The 22,333-nt window shown below is 39.4% G+C and overlaps 1 protein-coding gene across 11 annotated transcripts in view; it reads right to left on the minus strand.

Annotated features, from left to right (window-relative positions):
• ADD3 (adducin 3) overlaps window positions 1–22,333 on the minus strand; it is a 126,995-nt gene that overhangs the window by 27,022 nt on the left and 77,640 nt on the right. For all 11 annotated transcript variants that reach the window (XM_033183236.1, XM_033183296.1, XM_033183228.1 and 8 more), the window contains one exon: window positions 5,928–6,151. In XM_033183236.1, the coding sequence (XP_033039127.1) occupies window positions 5,928–6,122 (195 nt within the window). In that variant the 5' untranslated portion in view covers window positions 6,123–6,151. The remainder of the gene's footprint in view (window positions 1–5,927; window positions 6,152–22,333) is intronic.

Genomic DNA, 22,333 nt, shown 5'->3' on the forward strand with positions numbered 1-22,333 from the left:
TCAGAACTTTCAGGAGAAAGTGGCAGGAGATAAAATATTTAAGTCACAGAAAAGAGAACTAATTTGAGTTTTTAAGAAAACCTCACCTGATAAAATTATTTCAATTAATGCTAAAAAAAAACAAAAAAACTCCATGTTGGCTGATTTATCAGTAATGTCTAACTTACACTCAGATAATAACACTGATAAATATTGGAGACATCAGAGATGAATTTTAAATATCCACATCTGGATGTTTTACCTCAAAATTACTAGAGAGGAAAATTGGGGCAAACAGTAAAAAAAAAAAAAAAAAAAAGATTTACAGATTTGCTGCTCCCAAGGCACCCTATAATTATGTTATTAGATCTCTCCTAAAGCAGGATTAGGAGCATAACAAACTTACTTAGAATTTCTCCATTAAGAAATGTACTCATTTGGAAATAGAATACCACTGGCGCTGCTGAAAGGAGAAAAAACAAATAAACCATATTTTCTTCTGGATGGTCTTTCTCCTATATCTAAGTCTTAATTAACATGAAGTTAAAGGTTAGAATATTTTTCTTGAAGCTGTGTACAACAGAAATGTAAATAAAGTTAAGAATATTTGCATCTTAAACTTCTCAACTGACCATAGATCATGGTGACTTTTGACCAATTATTTGAATTAAGGAACACTGTTAACATTCAGGCCTTACTTGCAGTGATATCCTAAAATGTATATGGCTTTGATGTTTCTCCTTGCATCAAAATAAGCTTGCAGCAGTATGCATTGCCCTGTTATTACAAACTATTAGTATGTCATGTGCCCAGGCTACCACCACATACACTCCTGTTATTTTTCAGAATAACACTGCACATTTGTGTCAACCAGTCTAAACTGCTTCTCATGGTGGTAAGGCTTACGAAGCCCAGCAACTGTTTTCCTTATTAAGCAGTCAAGTTCAGTAGGAGACTACTGGACAATATTCAAATGTTTAATGTTTCAAAGCCCACCCAGCTATTCACTATCCGTTTATCCATGCATTCAGAATTTAATAACTATCTCTTGTGTTCAATGTGCTATTGCTTAGTTTTTCAACTTATATGCTTCTTTAACTTTGAAAAGGCATCACTTAATTCCAAGAGTTTGTCCTGGACACTTCGTTTTGAGAAAAGGGGGTAAATTACAACTTAAGGTCTCCACAGACATTATATACGAGTACAGCAGACAAAGAGAACTTGTGGATTTTCTCTACTGCAACAAAATTTTAAGCCAAATTAATTTACCAAGTGGTATTTGATTTCTAAGATAAATATTTTATTTAAAAAATTAAATATGATAAAAAAGGTTGTGAAATTCCTAGAAATAAGTAATACCTGAGGGCCAGAATAAGAAAAATTGTTATTTTCTCAGCTCAAGGCAAAAATGGGTGATTTTTGTCATCCAAATTTACATTTACATCAAAATGTCTTGTGATTACAAACTCTTCTAGGTTGTGTTGAATTAACTTGAGCATCAGGCTTTGAAGATAAGTAAGACAATATAAAAACATACAGGCAGAATTTGTTCTTTGTCATTGAATGCTATAAGTTGTACAGCCTAGTGATTACAGGTGTGAGCTTTAGAGTTTAAATTCTGACCACATCATTTAACTAAGCTGTAAAACTTCAGCAAGTTATTTAATGTCTCTAAGTTTCAGGTTATGCATCTGTAACTAGGCATCTTAATACTTCTTTAACTGAATTGCTTTGAGGATTAAAGACACATAATAGGTGCTTGGCACATAGTAAGTGCTTAATAAAAAAGTATTATACTTTGCTTTTATTAATTTCTCTCCTGATTTCCCTTCTACCTAAATTAACCGAGAATTTTAAATAGAAGGTGTACAAATCTGTCGCTTACAAACATGAATTAGTCAAATCTGATTTTAATCTTTATTGGTTATGGATTTTGTCTAACAGAGTGAATCCCAATATTTACAGGAGACTCACAAAATTTTTAAAAGAATTATATCAGCAGAAACACTGTAAGCTTGGGCTGAAAGGAACAAAGACAGTATAAAAGGAAAAGGAGCCTTTGGACCCCTAAAACTTCTGTAAGAAGAAAGCAGATTAAGAAAAACACAAAGTGGCAAACACAGGCTACCTTTCAAGAAAAAGGAGGATGATTTAGACAGTGGAACCAAGAACCTAGTGGGCAGAGCCAACCACCAGGGAGGTTCAGTCCTGGTAAACAGCAGGACTGAGTCCTAACCAAAAAACTTCCAAACATTTGTCCAGATGGATTTACAATTGCTTTGGACCAGTGACTCCTTTGTATCTCTCAATTTTCTCCTTTTTGAAGAGGAACGTCTATAGTAGCTATCTTTTTTTTTTTTTTTTTTTTTGAGGCGGAGTCTCGCTCTGTCGCCCAGGCTGGAGTGCAGTGGCCGGATTTCAGCTCACTGCAAGCTCTGCCTCCCGGGTTCACGCCATTCTCCTGCCTCAGCCTCCCAAGTAGCTGGGACTACAGGCGCCCATCACCTCGCTCGGCTAGTTTTTTTTGTATTTTTTAGTAGAGACGGGGTTTCACCGTGTTAGCCAGGATGGTCTCGATCTCCTGACCTCGTGATCCGCCTGTCTCGGCCTCCCAAAGTGCTGGGATTACAGGCTTGAGCCACCACTCCGGCCTACAGCAGCTATCTTATACCCTCTCCTGCCACTGGGGAGCAGACAACATGAATCTTTATTTCACAGATCAATAGATTGACAGGACCTGTACTTAAGGTTCTACACCCTGAGGAGGATCATCTGCAGCTGGACCACATTTAGATGAGATTCTGCATTCAAGCTAATGTTGGAGTGGTATAAGACTTTTTAGGAGGTGCTAGGAGAAGATGAGTGTATTTTGCATGTAGGAGGAAGAAAAATAAATTGTAGCGGAAGGACTGCGGCTCCTTTAAAATAAATTGTGACCTGCCAGGCATGGTGGCACATACCTGTAGTCCCAGCTACTCAAGAGGCTGAGTGAGGCAAGAGGATCGCTTGAGCACAGGATTTTGTGTGCTATGATTATGCCTGTTAACAGCCACTGTGCACTAGCCTGAGCAACACAGTAAGACCCTGTCTCTAAATAGTAACCAGAGAGTAGACAATTCTCTCCTCAAAAGATGGAGTTTAATTTCTCTCCCCTGGAGCATGGGGAGAATTAAATGACTCACTTCTAACTAATATATATGGTAGAACTGATAGTGTGTGATGTCTGAGATTAGTTCTAAAGCAGCACTGCAGGCTGCTCTCTCTTGGATCCTTGCTCTGGGGAAGAACATTCAAGCAGCTTTAGAAAAGGTCCACGTGGCAAGGAATGGTGGCCTTTTGCCAACAGCATGTGAGTGATCCATCTTCAGAGTGGATACTCCAGCCCCAGTAAAGCCTTCAAATGACAGCAGCCCTGGCTAACATATTGACTGCAACTTCATCAGAGAGCTTGAGCCAGCTAAACTGCTCCTAAACTTCTGACCCACAGAAATGGTGAGATAATGAATGCTTGTTTTAAGCTGCTAAATTCTGGAATAATCTGTTATTTTAGCAGTAGATAACTAATACAAGCCACCAAGCATCATTTCCCTTGGTGAAGTTTCTGTTGCATTAAAAGAAACTTAAAAGCCACTGTCCTAAAATATGGCAGGAAGACAAAATGTATACACTTTCCTAAGTCTTTCACAAAGAAGATTTTAAATTCATTAGCCAAGATCCAGGAAAAAAAATATCAACTTTTAATTCTTTTAAATCTCAGCCTTCTTTGTTCCTCTCTGGGCAGAAAATGATCACTCTTGTTAAGTGAATAAGGAAATGATAAACTATGTGTTTGCCCTTTCACAGTATTTCATTAAGTTCCCCAAGGCATAAGTAAAATTGTTACTTTTAAGTCAATTTACAGATAGAAATACTAAGTATAAAAAATTAATCTACTTAACATTATGCACCTTTAGTTTAATGGGTAAACTATAAGACAAAAACCCTGGCATAAAAATGGAGTTTAGTACTTTTCATTTAAACTCTACAGTTAGAATTCAGTGGTCCTCTTTCAGATACTTCCTAAAGAAATCTCAATATTTAACAACCTTAACCAAAACTGAAACTTCACTTCATTCTTTCAGTTACTATATGCTATCTGTTACTACAATCATTTTACAATCCTTTGGTTGTTAAGTTCTTTAAAAAAATTTTTTGAGACAGAGTCTTGCTCTGTCACCCAGGCTGGAGTGCCGTGGTGTGATCACAGCTCATTGTAGCCTTGATCTACTGGGCTCAAGTAATCCTTTCACCTCCTAAGTATGAGACTACAGACTCACACCACCACAATCAACTAATTTTTTAATTTCGTGCAGAGACCGGGTCTCACTACGTTGCCCAGGCTCGTCTCAAACAATCCTCTCATCTTGGCATCCTAAAGTGCTGGGATTACAACAGGCATGAGCCACCATTTCCGGTCTAGTAAGGTAGTTCTTAAAAATGGGGTTTCTTTAGAAAAGGAAACAAATCTATTTTGATCTAAATAATTAATGTGCTCTTCAAGTCTTTATAAACCTAGACACTCAAGTCTGCATAAAGTAAGGCACTGAACATTTACTCTCTCATCATGACTTTTCTGATGAATCTTTCCATTTGGAAAGAGTTTCTTTAAAGTGGGTACTATAAAAAAATAAAATTACTCAAAGCTTACATTGTTCTTATAACTTGTACTTCTATGCTTTCACCAAGACCACTGATATGAAAGAATTAATTACTCAGAGTTGAATTCCCCTTTGGTTCTGGGCTCACCTCTATGATTAAATTCACAAGGACATAAGAAAAATGATTTACCAGGGCTACTTCAGGCAGCTCTATGCCTTGGTACTAACTTTGACACCCAAGTTGGAAACCTAATATAGCCCTAACCTAGGCATCATGTGTCTGTGTGCTGAACTCTGTCTTAGGGGTGCATGATCTTCATTATGCATAAAGTTACGAATTCATTTTGCATTTCAAATCAAGCTGTTCTCTCATTTTCCATCATGTATTAATACATTTCCACTAAGGTTTTGTAAGAAAACAGATCACTTGAATATGATTCACAAAGTCTGAGTATTGCTGTGCAGAGAGGATTTTCGGCTTGAGTTGAATTTTTTTTTTTTTTTTTGAGACAAGGTCTCACTCTGTTGCCCAGGCCGGAATGCAGTGGCATGATCACGGCTAACTGCAGCCTTGACCTTTTGGGCTCAAGTGATCTTCCTGCCTCAGCCTCCCAGGAGTAGCTGGGACTACATGTGCACACCACTACACCCAGTTAATTTTTAAATTTTTTTTAAAGAGAAGGATTCACTATACTGCCTAGGCTGGTTTCAAACTCCTGTGCTCAAGTGATCCTCCTGCCTTGGCTTCCCAAAGTGCTGGGATTACACATGTGAGCCACTGAGCCTGGCCTATAATCCACTTTTAATTTAGTTAATTTAGTGTGTATGCACATGTGCCTGCAGTAGGCATATGTAATATTAGGCTGCCAAATCACAGACTTCCTCAAAAACCTTAAGTCTTATGCTGCTCTGAGCATCAAGGTACCCAAAGGAAGAAGAAAATAGTGCATGGGATATACCTAACTTAGTTATTGGTTCATATGACTTGAGTCATGCCTTTCTTCTCTTTACATATTCAGTCTGAATTGGGTGTCCCTGAATTAAGTAAAATCGTTTATCCTCCTTTAATAAAGTGCTATACCCAGAAAACACAAAATTTAAACCACCAAACACAATACTAGTTTGTCGTTAAGGCTCTGCAAATCAAATACACAAATTAGATGTCCATTTCTCCTTTGAAAGACTGGAAGCAACTGGTCGCCACTCTCCTCCACCCCTCTTTTAACCTGAGGGTAGTTTAAGAAACCTTCTACCTTATTATATAATATTTCTAAAGAGGGAGAAAAATTACAGCCTTCTAATTCAACTCACAGGACTTTGCAGGATCTGAGTAACTCGTTTCCTCTGCTCCATCATGTTGAAGTCTTGTCGTAGATCAGGAGACATGTTCCTCTCTCTAATGTATTCTGGGTCATTTTCATTGATGCGGTCAAAATATCTCTCTTTGTGAGGAATGCTGGGAGGAGGGGGAGTGGTAATCACGCCTTGACTGGCATCTGAGCTCATGTTTTAAGTCTGTGGATTACTCTTGTTATCTGCATTAATAAACACAAAGAAGGACATTCATGATAAATTCATTAAATTCAAAATTTACATGGGTCAAGCAGAACTTTTACATTTTGCCCTCAGAGTAACAGGTGCAACTTTAAAAAGTAGCTTCTCAAAAATATTAGAACAATTTTTTATTCTTATAAAAAGATCTTAGATTATAACACTTGATTGGAAATTGATACTTTCAGAGCTAACAGAAACTTATGGTTCAATCATGTTAATGTCATCAACTGTGTGTGTGTGTGTGTGTGTGTGTGTTTTTTTTTGAGATGGAGTCTCACTCTGTCATCCAGGCTGGAGTGCAGTGATGTGATCTCTGCTCACTGCAACCTGTCCCTCCCGGGTTCCAGAGATTCTCCTGCCTCAGCTTCCCGAGTAGTTGGGGCTATAGGTGTGTGCCACCATGCCCAGCTAATTTTTGAAATTTTTTTAGTAGAGACGGAGTTTCACCATATTGACCATGCTGCTCTCGAACTCCTGACCTCGTGATCTGCCCACTTCGGCCTCCCAAAGTGTTGGGATTACAGGCATGAGCCACTGTGCCCAGCTGGGCTGAAGTGATCCTCCTGCCTTGGCCTCCCAAAGTGGTAAGATTACAGGGCATGAGCTTCTGTGCCTAGCCCCCAACTCTTATTTTTAATACCACATATGCAAAGGCATACTTTCTAAGTATTTCAGAGTAATAGGAACTAGTATAAACCAGTATGAATTACATTAGGGAAAAAAATGGTCTTCAATAACATTCTTTGAAAATGCTTCAAAGAACAAATTTTTAAAAAGTAGTTATAAAACTTGTGAACACTAAGGGTTTCCCTCTGATGTAGCCTTTGGCCATGCAGATTAGAAACAAAGTATCATGTTGGGAGCCGCGGTGGCCCAGGACGGTTGCCCTGGCACTCTGGGAGGCGAGGCTACACATTTGAAGCCAACCTGGTCAACACTGATTTAAAAAACAAAAAAAGAAAGTATCATGTATATACAAAATTCTAGTTTTAAAAATTTTATGCAAATATTTATGCAACAACTATTCAACATGCATGTTTAAAAAACATTAGGTTCAAGATACAAATAGATGAAACACTCTAGAATGGTGGCTTTCAAACATTTGATATTGTATTCACATACAAATATATAAGATACATAACTGAAATAAATTAATGACATACTTCTCCTTACTACGTGGTACATTTGATATTTTGTATTTTAATCTATTTCATTTTAATAAACGCTAGTCAAATTGATTCATGATCCACTAATGGGTTGTGACCCACAGCTTGAAAAACAATGCCCTAGAAGTTATGGTCAGGTAGGAAACGGAAGGGAGAAGGGGTAGGAAATGCTAATTGAGAAATGAATATATGCTAGAGAGTAAGACTGATTTTTTTGAAGAAATATTGTAGCTTATTACATATTTCTTTACGTGTTAATATTTTAAAAATAGTACTCTTACAGTAAATCTCATTTTTGCAATTTTTTTTTTTTAAATAGAGTTTAGGCTGGGCATGGTGGCTCATGCTTATAATCCCAGCATTTTGGGAGACTGAGGTGGGAGGATCACTTGAGCCCAGGAGTTCCAGATCAGCCTGGGCAACATAGTGAAACTCTGTCTCTACAAAACAAATTAAAAAAAAAAAAAAGCCATATGCATTGGCAGGCACCTGTAGTCCTATAGTCCTAGCTACTCAGCAGGTGGAGGTGGGAGGATTCCTTTGAGCCCAGGAGGTTGAGGCTGCAGTGAGCCATGATCACACCACTGCATTCCAGTCTGGGCGATGGGTGAGGCAAAAAAGTTTCTGTATTCAGGTTGGGCACAGTGGCTCATGCCCATAATCCCAGCACTGTGAGAGGCCAAGGCGGGCAGATCACGAGGTCAGGAGTGCGAGACCAGCATGGCCAACATAGTGAAAGACCGCATTTACTAAAAATACAAAAAATTAGTCGGGCGTGGTGGCAGGTGCCTGTAATCTCAGCTACTTGGGAGGCTGAGGCGAGATAGGAGAATCGCTTGAACCCGGGAGGCGGAGGTTGCAGTGAGCTGAGATCATGCCATTGCACTCCAGCCTGGGTGACAGAGTGAGACTCCATCTCAAAAAAAAAAAAAAAAAAAAAACTGTATTCATGCAAAAGTAGTTTACAATTTGCTTTAAGAAATATGGGTGTTAAAAGAACTTTAGCCAGTCACAGATAAAATGTTACAATTATCTGCTTAGTTTAGATAGAAGGCTTTGCAAATAGCACAATGTCTACCCATTTAAAACACATCAATGTCAGCACTGCAGAAAGATAAAAACATTTTCAAGCTCTCTGAGGATATTACAAAGGACTGTTTATGACTCTGTGAATTATATATCTAAAAGCACATTTTTGGGGGAGGATTTTTGAAAATAAGCACCTATAAAACAGATACTGTAAACACAGAGCCACTTAAAGATACTGCCAATGATTACATTTCTATCCAGTCCCTCAACCATCTAACCCCTAGGATTATTATTCACAGGTAAGAATATTTCTGCAATGTTTCAGTATATTCAACCATTTCAAAGCAGAACTGCAGAAGACTATGTTACTCTGAATCAAATCAATTGACTGCGCCTTAAATTGAGGATCATTCTACAAAACTGGCCAGTACTCTTCAATCATGTCAAGGCTGGGCGCGGTGGCTCACGCCTGTAATCCCAGCACTTTGGGAGGCCAAGGCGGGCGGATCATGAGGTCAGGAGATCGAGACCATCCTGGCTAACACAGTGAAACCCCGTCTCTACTAAAAATACAAAAAAAATTAGCTGGGCGTGGTGGCGGGCGCCTGTAGTCCCAGCTCCGCAGGCTGAGGCAGGAGAAAGGCGTGAACCCGGGAGGCGGAGCTTGCAGTGAGCCCAGATCGTGCCACTGCACTCCAGCAGAGCGAGACTCTGTCTCAAAAAAAAAAAAAAAAAAAAGAAAGAAAAAGAAAGACTAAGGAACTGCTCCAGATTAAAAAAGACAAAAGAGACTAAGACGTGACAATTAGAGGCAACATGTAATCTTGGATCAGATCCTAGACCAGGAAAAGGACATTAGTAGACAACTGGTGAAATTTAAATAGAATCTGTAAATTTGATAATAGTATTTACATCAATGTTAATTTCCTGAAACTGATAATTACAACGTGGTTATGGAAGATATTATCATTTAGGGAATCTGGGTAAAGGACAAACAGGAATTCTTTCACTATTTTTGCTAACTCTTTTGTAAGTCTGAAATGATTTCAAAACAAAGCAAAAATCCAAAACATATACATAAACATTAATCCAACATAAAACAAATCGAATCTCAACACAAAGGAAAATATTAATACCACAATTTTCAGGGCCCTCCTGAATTTTATAGTACAGCATGTTCTTTCCTCACCAAAGAATTTTTTTTTTTTTTGGAGACAGAGTCTCGCACTGTCATCCAGGCTGGAGTGCAGTGGCCAGATCTCAGCTCACTGCAAGCTCCGCTGCCCGGGTTTACACCATTCTCCTGCCTCAGTCTCCCGAGTAGCTGGGACTACAGGAGCCTGCCACCTCGCCCGGCTAGTTTTATTTTTTAGTAGAGATGGGGTTTCGCCGTGTTAGCCAGGATGGTCTCGATCTCCTGACCTCATGATCCGCCCGTCTCGGCCTCCCAAAGTGCTGGGATTACTGACTGGGATTATAGCCTGTAGTCCCAGCTATTCCGGAGGCTGAGGCAGGAGAATGGCGTGGACCCGGGAGGCGGAGGTTGCAGTGAGCCGAGATCGCGCCACTGCACTCCAGCCTGGACAACAGTCTCAAAAAAAAAAAAAATAATATTATACAAATGAAAATATGCAATATAGAAAACCTTTGGGGACTGGCTTTTTTCACTCAGCGTCACTTACTGAAGATTTACAGAGGCTGTCGTACCAATAATTTGTTCCTTTTCACTGTTGAATGCTATTCTATGGTATGGCTGTATCATTTGTTTAATCATTCGCCCACTGAAAGACGACTGGTTAGTTATTTCCAGTATTTGACTATTATATAATTATAGCATATTTTTTCATTAATAGCAAAAAGTAGAAACAACCCAAACATCTATCAACTGATAAACACAAAGTATTTTGTCATATGGTAATCCAGAAAGTGGAATATTACATGGCAATAAAAGGAAATGGAATACTGACATGTGCTTCGACATGTATGAACCTTGAAACATTGTAAGTGAAAGAGGCTAGTCACCAAGGACCACATATTGTATGATTCCATTTATATGAAATGTTTAGAAGAGGCAAACCTATAGAGGTAGAAAACAGATTAGTAGCTGTCTAGTGCTATAGGAAAATGAACATGTTCTAAAATTATTGTGGTGATAGCTGTACAACTCTGTGACTATATTAAAAACCACTGAATTATATACTTTATATGGGCAAATTGCATGGTATGTGAATTATCTCCATAAAATGGTTATTTTAAAAATCCAACCTGAGAAGCCACTGACCACCTTGTAAGCTTGGGAATGGGGACTATCTTGTAAGTCCTCACGTGGGAGAGAGCTCCATAAATGGGGGCTGAATTAAGTTCCTTTACTATATCACAACTCCTTCCAAATAAATCTGGTTTGCATTATTTCTAAGCTGGGAATAGTAAAAACAATCTTTTGAAAAGAAGTTACTACTTATAAAAAAATCTTTCCAAACTTAAAATTCTCGGCAGTTTGAACAGCTTTCTCTAGAATAAGCAAAGAGATGGTTGTACTTTCAAGTACCAGACCTATTGTTTCACACTTAAAAGAATAATCAAAGCTATGCCAAGACCTCAAAGCAGCATATTTGGTTAAAAAGCAAAACAACAAATGCTAGTTTAGTTTTTCTTGATGAAAGTTACTATGAAATTGTAAAGTTATTTGAAGTTCTAGAAAACAACTTAGACCCTACACAAACTATGACAAGCTACCATCCTTAGATCAACTAGTGAAATTTTCTTCATTTTAAGTTCAAAAGACATGAGCTACTTTTAAATGCTAGCCAAAATTTTATACACAACTGACATGGAAATTGACAGATCTGAAAACTTGAAGCAGACATAGATAAAAATGAAGAAAAATGGGAGAAAAAACTCAAATGAACATGGCATGGCACTGAGCAGCACTGAGATGGCACTAAGTGCGCAAATGGAGAAAAATTTAATTATCCCACAAAGCACTAGGATCTTATTCCTAAAAGGCTATTGATTTTATATGAGCTTCTCTTGAAATATTTCAGACTAGATTCAACGATTACTTTTTACAGAGAGGAAACTATACTCAGTGGTGTTGAGTGACTTTTCTAAAGTTACATTGCTCAAATATCATATTATAAAATCATAATGATGATGTTTATTAGCATTACCATGTCATCCAGATTGCCCCATAATCAAAGTTTACTCCTTCAATGAAATTTAAGAGAGGAAACAGGCCTATCACACCATGTTTATGTATGTAAGAAGGGCTAAAACTCTAGTGCTTGTAATAGACTTAATGGTCCATTTGCCTAGCATGCACAGAAAAATAGATGTACAAGTGGGGTAGTTGTATAATGGTGGTTTATTTGACCTAAATACCAAAGGGACAAGTTTTAAGTAACTACATCATTAAATATTAAAAAGTACCCATTAACATTTTATCAATATGGTATTCCCCTCCTTAACTGCAGTTTCAGTTACCTGTGGTCAACCACTGTTCAAAAATAGGCGAGTACAGTACAATAAGATTTTGAGATAGAGGGAAAGACCATATTCATATAACGTTATATTTTTCATACATACATACACACATCCACACGCCATAAAGACACTTGGTATCTTTGCCAAAACATATAAATAAGATGCATAAAGACAAAGACTATTAAGAGATGGGCAGACCAAGAAGTTGATGAGGCAGGCAGATGAATGGTATAATAAAATATCATGGAACATTCCACACAACTTTGAGTTCCAAACAAAAAGGAACTACACACAAGGTAAGGACCGTTAAACTGGCTCAAGTCCATCTGAGAAGGAGACTATGTTGGCTATTGATCAGTATCTAGAAAGTCCTAACTCTTTACCTGACAGATGACCGCTATGTCTTAATTAGAAGCTATTGACAAAATTACATTGATTGTGCTCTGGGTAATAATAAATTGTATTTAAGTTTTACTTTTGTTTCTAAAGCTAATTTAGCATCATACTAAAAGAATTGAGGGCTTTATTATGAAACAAAGAAAACCTCAGAAAAAGACTCTGCTGGGACCTAAAGAGTTAAGACAAGTATAAAACATCAACTGAATGAGTGGTAATTAAAATTGTTCTAAGATAGATACTAAATAGAAATGCATGTATACATAAATGTGTCTAAACTACAAAATCAGTAATTTAATGAAACATTTTAAAGCAATCACAGAATTCCAGGTACTATGTTCTACACAGATTATCTCATTTAATATCCTTTACAACTCTGGCCAGGTGTGGTGGCTCATGCCTGTAATTCCAGCACTTTGGGAAGTCAAGGTGGGCGGATCACTTGAGGTCAGGAGTTGGAGACCAGCCTGGCAAATATGGTGAAACCCCATCTCTATTAAAAATGCAAAAATTAGCCGGGCATGGTGGCATGCGTCTGCAATCCCAGCTACCCAGAGGCTGGAGCAGGAGAACTGCTTGAACCCAGGAGGTAGAGGTTGCAATAAGCCAAGATTGCACCACTACACACCAGCATGGGTGACAGAGTAAGACTCTGTGCCCCCCACCTCCAAGAAAAATCCTTCACATCTCTATGAAAAGGTGACCAGTATCCCCAACTTTATAGATAAGAAAACTGAGGATTTTTTTTTTAGTTTTAAAAATAAATTGTAGTTATTTAAAGTATACAACATACTGTTTCCCCACACCTTTTATGTTAGGTTCAGGGGGTACACGAGCAGCTCTGTTACATGGGTAAATTGTATGTCATTGGGGTTTGGTGTACAAATGATTTCATAAGCCAAGTAAGTGAGCAAAGGACCCGATAGGTAGTTTTTCCACCTTCACCTTCACCCTCCTCCTACCCTCCCCATTCAAGTAGGCCCAGTGTCTATTGTTCCCACCCTTGTGTCCATGTGTATTCAATGTTTAGTTACCATTACAGGTGAGAACATGCAGTATTTGGTTTTCGGTTCCTGTGTTAATAATGCTTAGGGTAATGGCCTCCAGCTGCATCAACGTTGCTGCAAAGGACACGATTCCTTTTTTTTTTTTTTAACGGCTGCATATTATTCCGTGGTATATATGTACCAAATTTTCTTCATCCAGACTACTGTTATGGATATCTACGTAGTTGATTCCATGTCTTTGCTATTGTGGATAATGCTGCAATGAATGTACTTGTGTCTTTTTGGTAGAATAATTTATATTCCTTTGGGTATATACCCAGTAATGGAATGGCTGGGTCGAATGGTAGTTCTGTTTTAAATTCTGTGAGAAACCTTTGCGCTGGCTGCACAGCAGTGTATAAGTGTTCCCTTTTCTCCACAACCTCGCCAACATCTGTTATTTTCTGACATTTTAGTAACAGTCATCCTGACTGGTATGAGAAGGTATCTCCCTGTGGTTTTGATTTGCACTTCCCTGATGATTAGCAATGTTGAGTATTTTTCCATATGAGTGTTGGCTGTGTGTATGTCTTCTGAGAAGTGGAGGTTCATGTCCTTTGACTATTTTTTTACGGGGTTGTTTACCTGTTGGGTTAAGTTCCTTATAAACTCTGGATATTATATCCAGATGTATAGTTTTGGATGTACAGTTTGTAAATATTTTCTACCATTCTGCAGGCTGTCTGTTTTCTATGTTGACAGTTTACTTTGCCGTGCAGAAGTCTAATTACGACGTACTAGTTTTTGCTTTTTCACAATTGCTTTTGGAGACTTCATCGTGAAATCCAGGTTTTCTCCTAGAGTTTATAGTTTTAGGTCTCACATGTAAGTCTTTGATCCATTTTGAGTTGAATTTTGTATATGGTGAAAGGAAGGGGTCCAGTTTCAATCTTCTGCATATGATGGCTAGTCAATTATCCCAGCACCATTTATTGAATAGGGAATCCTTTCCCCATTGCTTGTTATTGTTGACTCTGTCAAAGATCAGACGGTTGTAGGTGTGTGGCTTTATTTCTGGGTTCTCTAACCTGTTCCATTGGTCTATGTGTCTGTTTTTGAACCAGTACCATGCTGTTTTAGCTTCTGTAGTCTTGTAGTATAAAAACTGAGGTTTAGGCTGGGCGCGGTGGCTCAAGCCTGTAATCCCAGCACTTTGGGAGGCCAAGACGGGCGGATCACGAGGTCAGGAGATGGAGACCATCCTGGCTAACAAGGTGAAACCCCGTCTCTACTAAAAAAAATACAAAAAACTAGCCGGGCGAGGTGGCGGGCGCCTGTAGTCCCAGCTACTCGGGAGACTGAGGCAGGAGAATGGCGTAAACCCGGGAGGTGGAGCTTGCAGTGAGCTGAGATCCGGCCACTGCACTCCAGCCTGGGCGACAGAGCGAGACTCCATCTCAAAAAAAAAAAAAAAAAAAAACAACTGAGGTTTAATAATTTGTCTCAGATTACCAAAGGTTCTTCACAAATAAGGAAATTCCTCATGGTTATAGATCTTGACAGGCATGGTGGAGTTAGCCAAAAAAGATGAGATGGCTCAAAGGACTATCATATCCTAGAGATATATCTAGCCATTAGATCACTGCCTTTATTTGGGGGGAGGGGGCTGAAAATATTATATCACAATATTTAACACAAAGTGGAAATAGTAAATATTCTAAAAGTAGCAATAAAATTTGCACGAAGTCTTCCATGGCTATCAAACCTACACATGCGGAAACCTACTTACTTCTCTGGCCTATTGCCGGAATTGTCAGATTGATCCATATCATTCTTCAATTTCTGAACCTCCTTTTAGTTCTTTTGAAATGACTTCTGTTATCTTTAAAATGAGACTAAATTCTAAACCTCAACATAAAGTCCAAGAAACAATAAATCTGTAGTTGTTTAGTAAAAGTTAGGACTGAGCCTTAGTTTAAAATCCAACGTAAAGCCAAGGGAAAAAACCCCCACAACAACAACAAAATAGTAACAGCAACCCACTGTGGTACTAAATGTTCTGTATTTAATGTTTTATAAGTAAAAATATGATACTAATTAATATAAACTCTTAGCAAACTTGACTTTCCCTGTGACTGTACAACTGAAACAAAGCAGTTAGATGTAGTCATAACACATACATTGTTCATAATGTAAGTGCAGAACAGTAAGTTAAAAAACGTTGAGTAGGGGCTGGGCACGGTGGCTCATGCCTGTAATCCCAGCACTTTGGAAGGTCAAAGTAGGCGGACTGCCTGAGCTCAGGAGTTCAAGATAAGCCTTGGCAACATGGTGAAACCCCATCTCTACTAAAAATACAAAACATTAGCAGGGCGTGGTCGTACATGCTTATAGTCCCAGCTACTCGGAGGCCGAAGCATAAGAATCGCTTGAACCCAGGAGGCGAAGGGTGCCGTGAGCTGAGATCACGCCACTGCACTCCAGCCTGGGTGACAGAGTGAGACTCTGTCTGCCAAAAAAGTCAAGTAGGTGCTTGTTGTGTCAACATAATCATTCAACAGGGTGACTCAAAGACTAAAGACAGAGTTGGACAATGCTGAGGATCAATCTAACCTCTGTATCGCTAAAGTACCAATACTTGATGAAGGATATTTTATTGATCTACATTACCTGTTACAAGGAACAGTGAGACAAACAGATTTCTTTTTTTTTTTTTTTTTGAGACAGAGTCTCACACTGTCACCCAGGCTGGAGTGCAGTGGCACCATCTCGGCTCACTGCAAGCTCCACTTCCCAGGTTTACGCCATTCTCCTGCCTCAGCCTCCCGAGTATCTGGGACTACAGGCACCTGCCACCACCTCATTTTTTGTATTTTTAGTAGAGACGGGGTTTCACCATGTTAGCCAGGATGGTCTCGATCTCCTGACCTCATGATCCGCCCGCCTCGGCCTCCCAAAATGCTGGGATTACAGGTGTGAGCCACCACACCCAGCCTAGGCAAACAGATTTCTGTACTTGAGGTGATGGTGGGGTTTGGGAGAGGAAGAGAGTTACTTGCTTAGACATTGGTAGAGGTGAAAACAACATTCATTGGTAACTTGAAACAAAAATCTTTATTAAAATGAGGTCAAATTTACCAATTACAATGGCCATACAAGGGGCAGGGTTACAAAGCTGAAAACATGTATAGAAAGCTCAGAGAAAGTATTTCTTCAAGTCCAAACTCAATCATTAATCATTATCTAACATTAACTTGACTTGTTCCCAATATAAACCATTTGGAAAAGTAAATATGAAACTGATTTTATACATATATCACATATATTATAAACATATATCATATATACATTATGTGTGTGTACATATATATATATTCCTATAAAATGAGTAAAACAATCAATCACAGAAAGGCAATCCCTCAAGTATCTTACAGAATCCAAAGACACATGGCCTTGGTGCACCTTTACTCTCCTTTCTACAAAATATGATGAACATTCTATATACATTCCCTTAGTCACCATTTGTCTTCAATATGGAGTTTTGGAAAATGGTTGAGAAAACAAAAGAAGGGTTCCCCACTCCACAGCCCCACCCCCTCCTTAGAGAAAGCTGACAGAGACTAGTGGATTGATTACTTGGATGTGCGTCTTAGACATTTAGTTTCTGTTGGGTTCCCTGCTATTAGAGGAAATTTTAAAATTGAGATCCAGGAAACTATTCAGAACTTGACAGCTCATGATAAATGAGAGGTTTTAAAAAGAGGAATCACCAGAAATTATTATTTTTAAATAAACAGTCATTGCTCTCAATTTCAGGAGATACCTTAAGTCTTTCACTCTTATTTGGTAGTCTTTCCAGGCAAAAAGTATTTTTTTTTTTTTAAAGAAACATCAGCTCTCACATACTTTGTACTTTACTGCATACCCAACTCTACAAATCTCAGTGAATCTTTCCCAAAATGAATATTCAAATCAAATAATACAGGAAATTTAACTTCCCCAAATTTCAATCTTACATCTACCTATTTCACAAGATGAAATTAGATTTTAACTGAAGAAATGCAAATAATCCAACAAAGCTTATTATTAAAAATGAGCTGAGTCTGCAAAATAAATATGCGCTGAAAACTCCAGTCTAGGAAATCGATTCATTACCATGGACCATATTTCTGGGTTCCATTTCTAATATAGTCATTGTGACATGCCATGGTGGCGGAAAGGGAGGGATGGAAAGGCACAAAAAAATGAGACAAAGTTCCTTATTTTAAAAATTGGAGGAAAATACACACAAAAAAATTAAAGAACCACAGGGTATAAGTACCAAGAGTTCATTTTGATCTACTATTTCAGATATTCAAGCTAAAGACTTTTGGCTTTCATAACTTATAAAATACAGCTGCAAAAGTCAATCCAAAAGCTGTAGGTAACTCAACACACTGTAACTGCAAAGCAGTCTGATTTGAAGGAGGTGTTTCTGCCTTCAGATTTTGGCTGCTAAGGAATATTTCAAGATCATCAAAACTTGATCTGTTTTCTTTATGAAATGCCTAATATTGTGCCACGAAAATGCATCTTATTAAGCGCAGATAATGGTACCTGAAGATTACTTTCAAAAATACTTTTTGGTTATAACCTGCCACTTTAGCAATTGGTTAATGGTTTTAAGTGGAAGTTCACAAAAACAGATTTTTATCAATCTCAGATATCTGTTTCTCAAAATGGATTTGTCGAAAACTGGCTTTTTTGTTGTTGTTGTTGTTGTTGTTGTTGTTGTTGTTGTTGTTTTGAGACGGAGTCTCGCTCTGTCACCCAGGCTGGAGTGTAGTGGCCAGATCTCAGCTCACTGCAAGCTCCGCCTCCCGGGTTTACGCCATTCTCCTGCCTCAGCCTCCCGAGTAGCTGGGACTACAGGCGCCACCACCTCGCCCGGCTAGTTTTTTGTATTTTTAGTAGAGACGGGGTTTCACCGTGTTAGCCAGGATGGTCTCCATCTCCTGACCTCGTGATCCGCCCGTCTCGGCCTCCCAAAGTGCTGGGATTACAGGCTTGAGCCACCGCGCCCGGCCTGAAAACTGGCTTTTTCAAATGAATCATCTTTTAGATCTAGAGATTGACATTCAGCCATATTACCATACTATACTGGTTGAATAGTGTCTTCCCTAAAAATTCATGTCCCACAAGCTCAGAATGTGGCCTATTTGAAAATACGGTTTGTAGATCAAATTAAGATGAGATCATACTGGATTAGGGTGAGTACCAAATCCAATGACGGGTATCTTTATAAGAGGAAAGTGAAAGAGATTTGGATACAGAGTAACAGAGAAGACACACAGGAAGAAAAAAGCCCTGTGATGACAGGGTAGAGATTGAACTGATGCAGCACAAGCCTAGGGACCAAGCTGCAAGCTGGGAACCACAAGAAGCCCGGGGAGGGGCATGGAACAGATTTTTCCCTCAGACCCCTCAGAAAGAACCAATCCTGCCAACACCTTGATTTTGGACCTCTGGCCTCCAGAACTGTAAGAGAACAGATCTGTTGTTTTTAGCCACTGGAATTGCAGTACTTTGTTACAGCAGTTCTAGGAAACTAACACATATACTGTTCCAATGGAATTTCCATCCTAATATCTATTTTTGAAAGCATTTTACCATCAACAGTGTGAATAGATAGCACACCTTTGTAGAATCCATGTCAGCTCTTCAGAAATAAATCGTCAAAACACTAACCTGAACAAGACATCTGATATACACAAGTACAATGCAAAATTCTGGTTTTCCACAATGGCAGGACCTTTGCCAACTACCCTATCAGTGTTTCCAAGGAAATCTAAAGCAAGAAAAATATGAACATTCTTATCACATCAGATGAACAAAAATTTCTTTGTAAAACTGAAGAATCATAATGAAGGACAACAACAAATTAAATATGCAGTGGGTCTACTGCTTCCATCATAGCGGAAACACTGTTAAAGCAGTTACTAAATCAAAATACTATGGAATATATTTTTACTTAAGCAAGGGTGGACTTAAAAGCCACTTGCTCAGGGCCAGGTGTGGTAGCTCACACCTGTAATCCCAGTAATTTAAGAGGCCAAGGCAGGTGGATCACTTGAGGTCAGGAGTTCAAGACCAGCCTGGCCAACATTCCTACTAAACCCCATCCATATTAAAAATACAAAAATTGGCCAGGCGTGGTGGTGGGCACCTGTAATCCCAGCTACTTGGAAGGCTAAGGCAGGAGAATTGCTGGAACCTGGGAGGCAGAGGTTGCAGTGAGCTGAGATGGCGTGCCACTGCACTCCAGCCTGGGCAACAGAGCCAGACTCAGTCTGAAAAAAAATGAAAAAAATGAAAAAAAAAAAAAAAAGCCACTTTCTCAGGTGAGTGGGTTTCTTGCCATGTGTACATATATGCTGCATTTCTGCTATTCTACTCACATTGGAGACCGCCGAACCCACACCTTGCAGGTTCGTGCCAGGCTCTGGGACCCTTGGATTATGAGAAACCCTAATAAGTTAGTTTAGCATCTCAGCATCAAGTCAGTCTTGCTGTTGTTCCCTGAGAGTCTTGTGTATTAGTTTGTTCTGACACTGATGTAAAGACCTACCTGAGACTAGGTAATCTATAAAGAAAAGCGGTTTAATTTACCACAGTTCCACAGGCTGTACAGGAAGCTTGGCTGGAGAGGCTTCAGGAAACTTACAATCATGGCAGAAGGGTGAAGGGGAAGCAAGCACATCTTCACATGGTGGCAGGAGAGCAAGTGAGTGAAGGAGGAGGTGCTACATATACACTTAACCAACAAGATCTTGTGAGAACTCTATCATGAGACAGCACTAGGGGGATGAGACGCAACTATTAGAAACCACCCTCATGATCCAATCAACTCCTGCCAGACCCCACCTCCAACACTTGAGATCACAATTTAATATGAGATTTGGATGGAGACACAAAGCCAAACCATACTAAGCCTGTTTTTTGTTGTTGTTTTGGGGACAGAGTCTCACTCTGTCCCCAGGCTGGAGTGCAGTGGCGTGATCTCAGCTCACTGTAATCTCCACTTTCTGGGTTCAAGTGATTCTCCTGCCTCTGCCTCCCAAGTAGCTGGGACTACAGGCACGTGACACCATGCCCAGCTAATTTTTGTATACTTAGTAGAGATGAGGTTTCATGCTGTTGGCCAGGATGGTCTCGATCTCCTGACCTTGTGATCCACCTGCCTTGGCCTCCGAAAGTGCTAGGATTACAGACATGAGCTACTGCGCCCAGTTTCTTTTTTTGGGGGACAGAGTTTCACTCTTTGTCACCGAGGCTGGAGTGCAATGGTGTGATCTCGGCTTACCACAACCTCCACCGCCCAGGTTCAAGCGATTCTCGTGTTTCAGCCTCCCGAGTAGCTGGGATTACAGGCTTGCACCACCACGCCCAGCTAATTTTGTATTTTTAGTAGAGAAGGGGTTTCTCCATGTTGGTCAGGCTGGTCTCTAACTCCCGACCTCAGGTGATCCACCCACTTTGGCCTCCCAAAGTGCTGGGATTACAGGCATGAGCCACCATGCCCGGCCCAAGTCTGTTTCTTAATCATTAAACTCTGAGCTACTCCACTCACTCTCAAGCAGCCTAATTTACTTTCTTGTTTCTCTACCAGGTAACTTCAAATACTTTTACAATTGAAGGTCTATGCCTGAACCCTGGGGCCCACATCTCAGTCTTAGACCCTTCTATCATTTGCCACTGTTCCCTGAGGTCACCTGATAGCTCACATCTTTGCATATGGCAGTAGATCTCTGATGCCATGCAGATCTCCCTGGTACTGATTGGATCTGGACTTCTACCAAGCAGTGCCCTTTGCCAAAAATTTCCTGTCCCTAAACAGTTTGCCTATGTGCTACAGTTTGACACCTACTAAATCTCATTCATATTGACTGTTGACATACCTGGACTCACTCCTATTGCCCATTTCTGGGGATCTGCTCCCGACTGCTTACCTGGATTCCAGTTCCTTGTCAGGTGTATTCAGCCAGTCCAACTCCATTATAGAGACCATCCTTTTTAGTTTTTTTTTTTTTTTTTTTTGAGACTGAATCTTACTCTGTCACCCAGGCTGGAGTGCAATGGCGTGATCTCAGCTCACTGCAACCTCCGCCTCCCAGCTTCAAGTGATTCTCCCTGCCTCAAACTCCCAAGTAGCTGGGATTACAGGTGCCCACCACCATGCCCAGCTAATTTTTGTATTTTTAGTAGAGACAGGGTTTTGCCATGTTGGACAGGCTGGTCTTGAACTCCTGACCTCAGATGGTCCACCCACCTCAGCTTCCCAAAGCACTAGCATTACAAGCGTAAACCACTCCGCCTGGTCTCCTTCTTACTATTTGAATGTGTGTGTTTTTTCATTAAACTACATTGGAATAAATACACTTTTATGTGGAAAGAGTGGAAATAATCAGTAAAATACCCAATATTTCTTGAACACCTACTATTGTCTGATATTGTTTTAAAAAGTAGCATGTTTTAACTCATTTCACCCTCACAAAACCCTGTAAGAGGTGTTAATATCTCCATTTTACAGGGAAGGAAGCAAGCACACAGGTTACTTGTCCAAAGTCACACAAGAATTGTATTGTGGAGCTTAGATATAAATTCAAGTAGACTAGTTTCAGAATCTGCGTTCTTAACCAGCACACTCTATTACAACTCTACTACCCTCACTCCCAAAGATGTTTTCAAATTTTGAGTCATTTCAAACTTACACCTGTTAAGATTCTTTGGCTAAATATTTTTAACTCCTCCCCAACCCCAGCCTCAAATCTAAGTTCCCACCTCTAATGCAAACCCTTTAACAAAACATGTATTTTCAGAGATTGAATTTTCTTAAAATGAAGTTTATATGAACATAAATACATAAACAATAAACCTGAAAATCTTGGCACTTAGGATTTTGCTTATTAAATAGTCAGTAAAATCCCCTCGGTATTCACCAAATTAAATCTTCAACAAAGTGTAATCCAAACTATAATTATGAACTTTAGAAAAAGGGAGGGCCCCTCTAGATCCTGGTATCCAGATTATATATGCCCCATTATTTCATTTTGAACTGTGTTGG

The sequence above is a fragment of the Trachypithecus francoisi genome, unplaced genomic scaffold (genome assembly GCF_009764315.1).
Source record: "Trachypithecus francoisi isolate TF-2019V2 unplaced genomic scaffold, Tfra_2.0 Contig01579, whole genome shotgun sequence".
NCBI classification, from domain to species: domain Eukaryota; kingdom Metazoa; phylum Chordata; class Mammalia; order Primates; family Cercopithecidae; genus Trachypithecus; species Trachypithecus francoisi.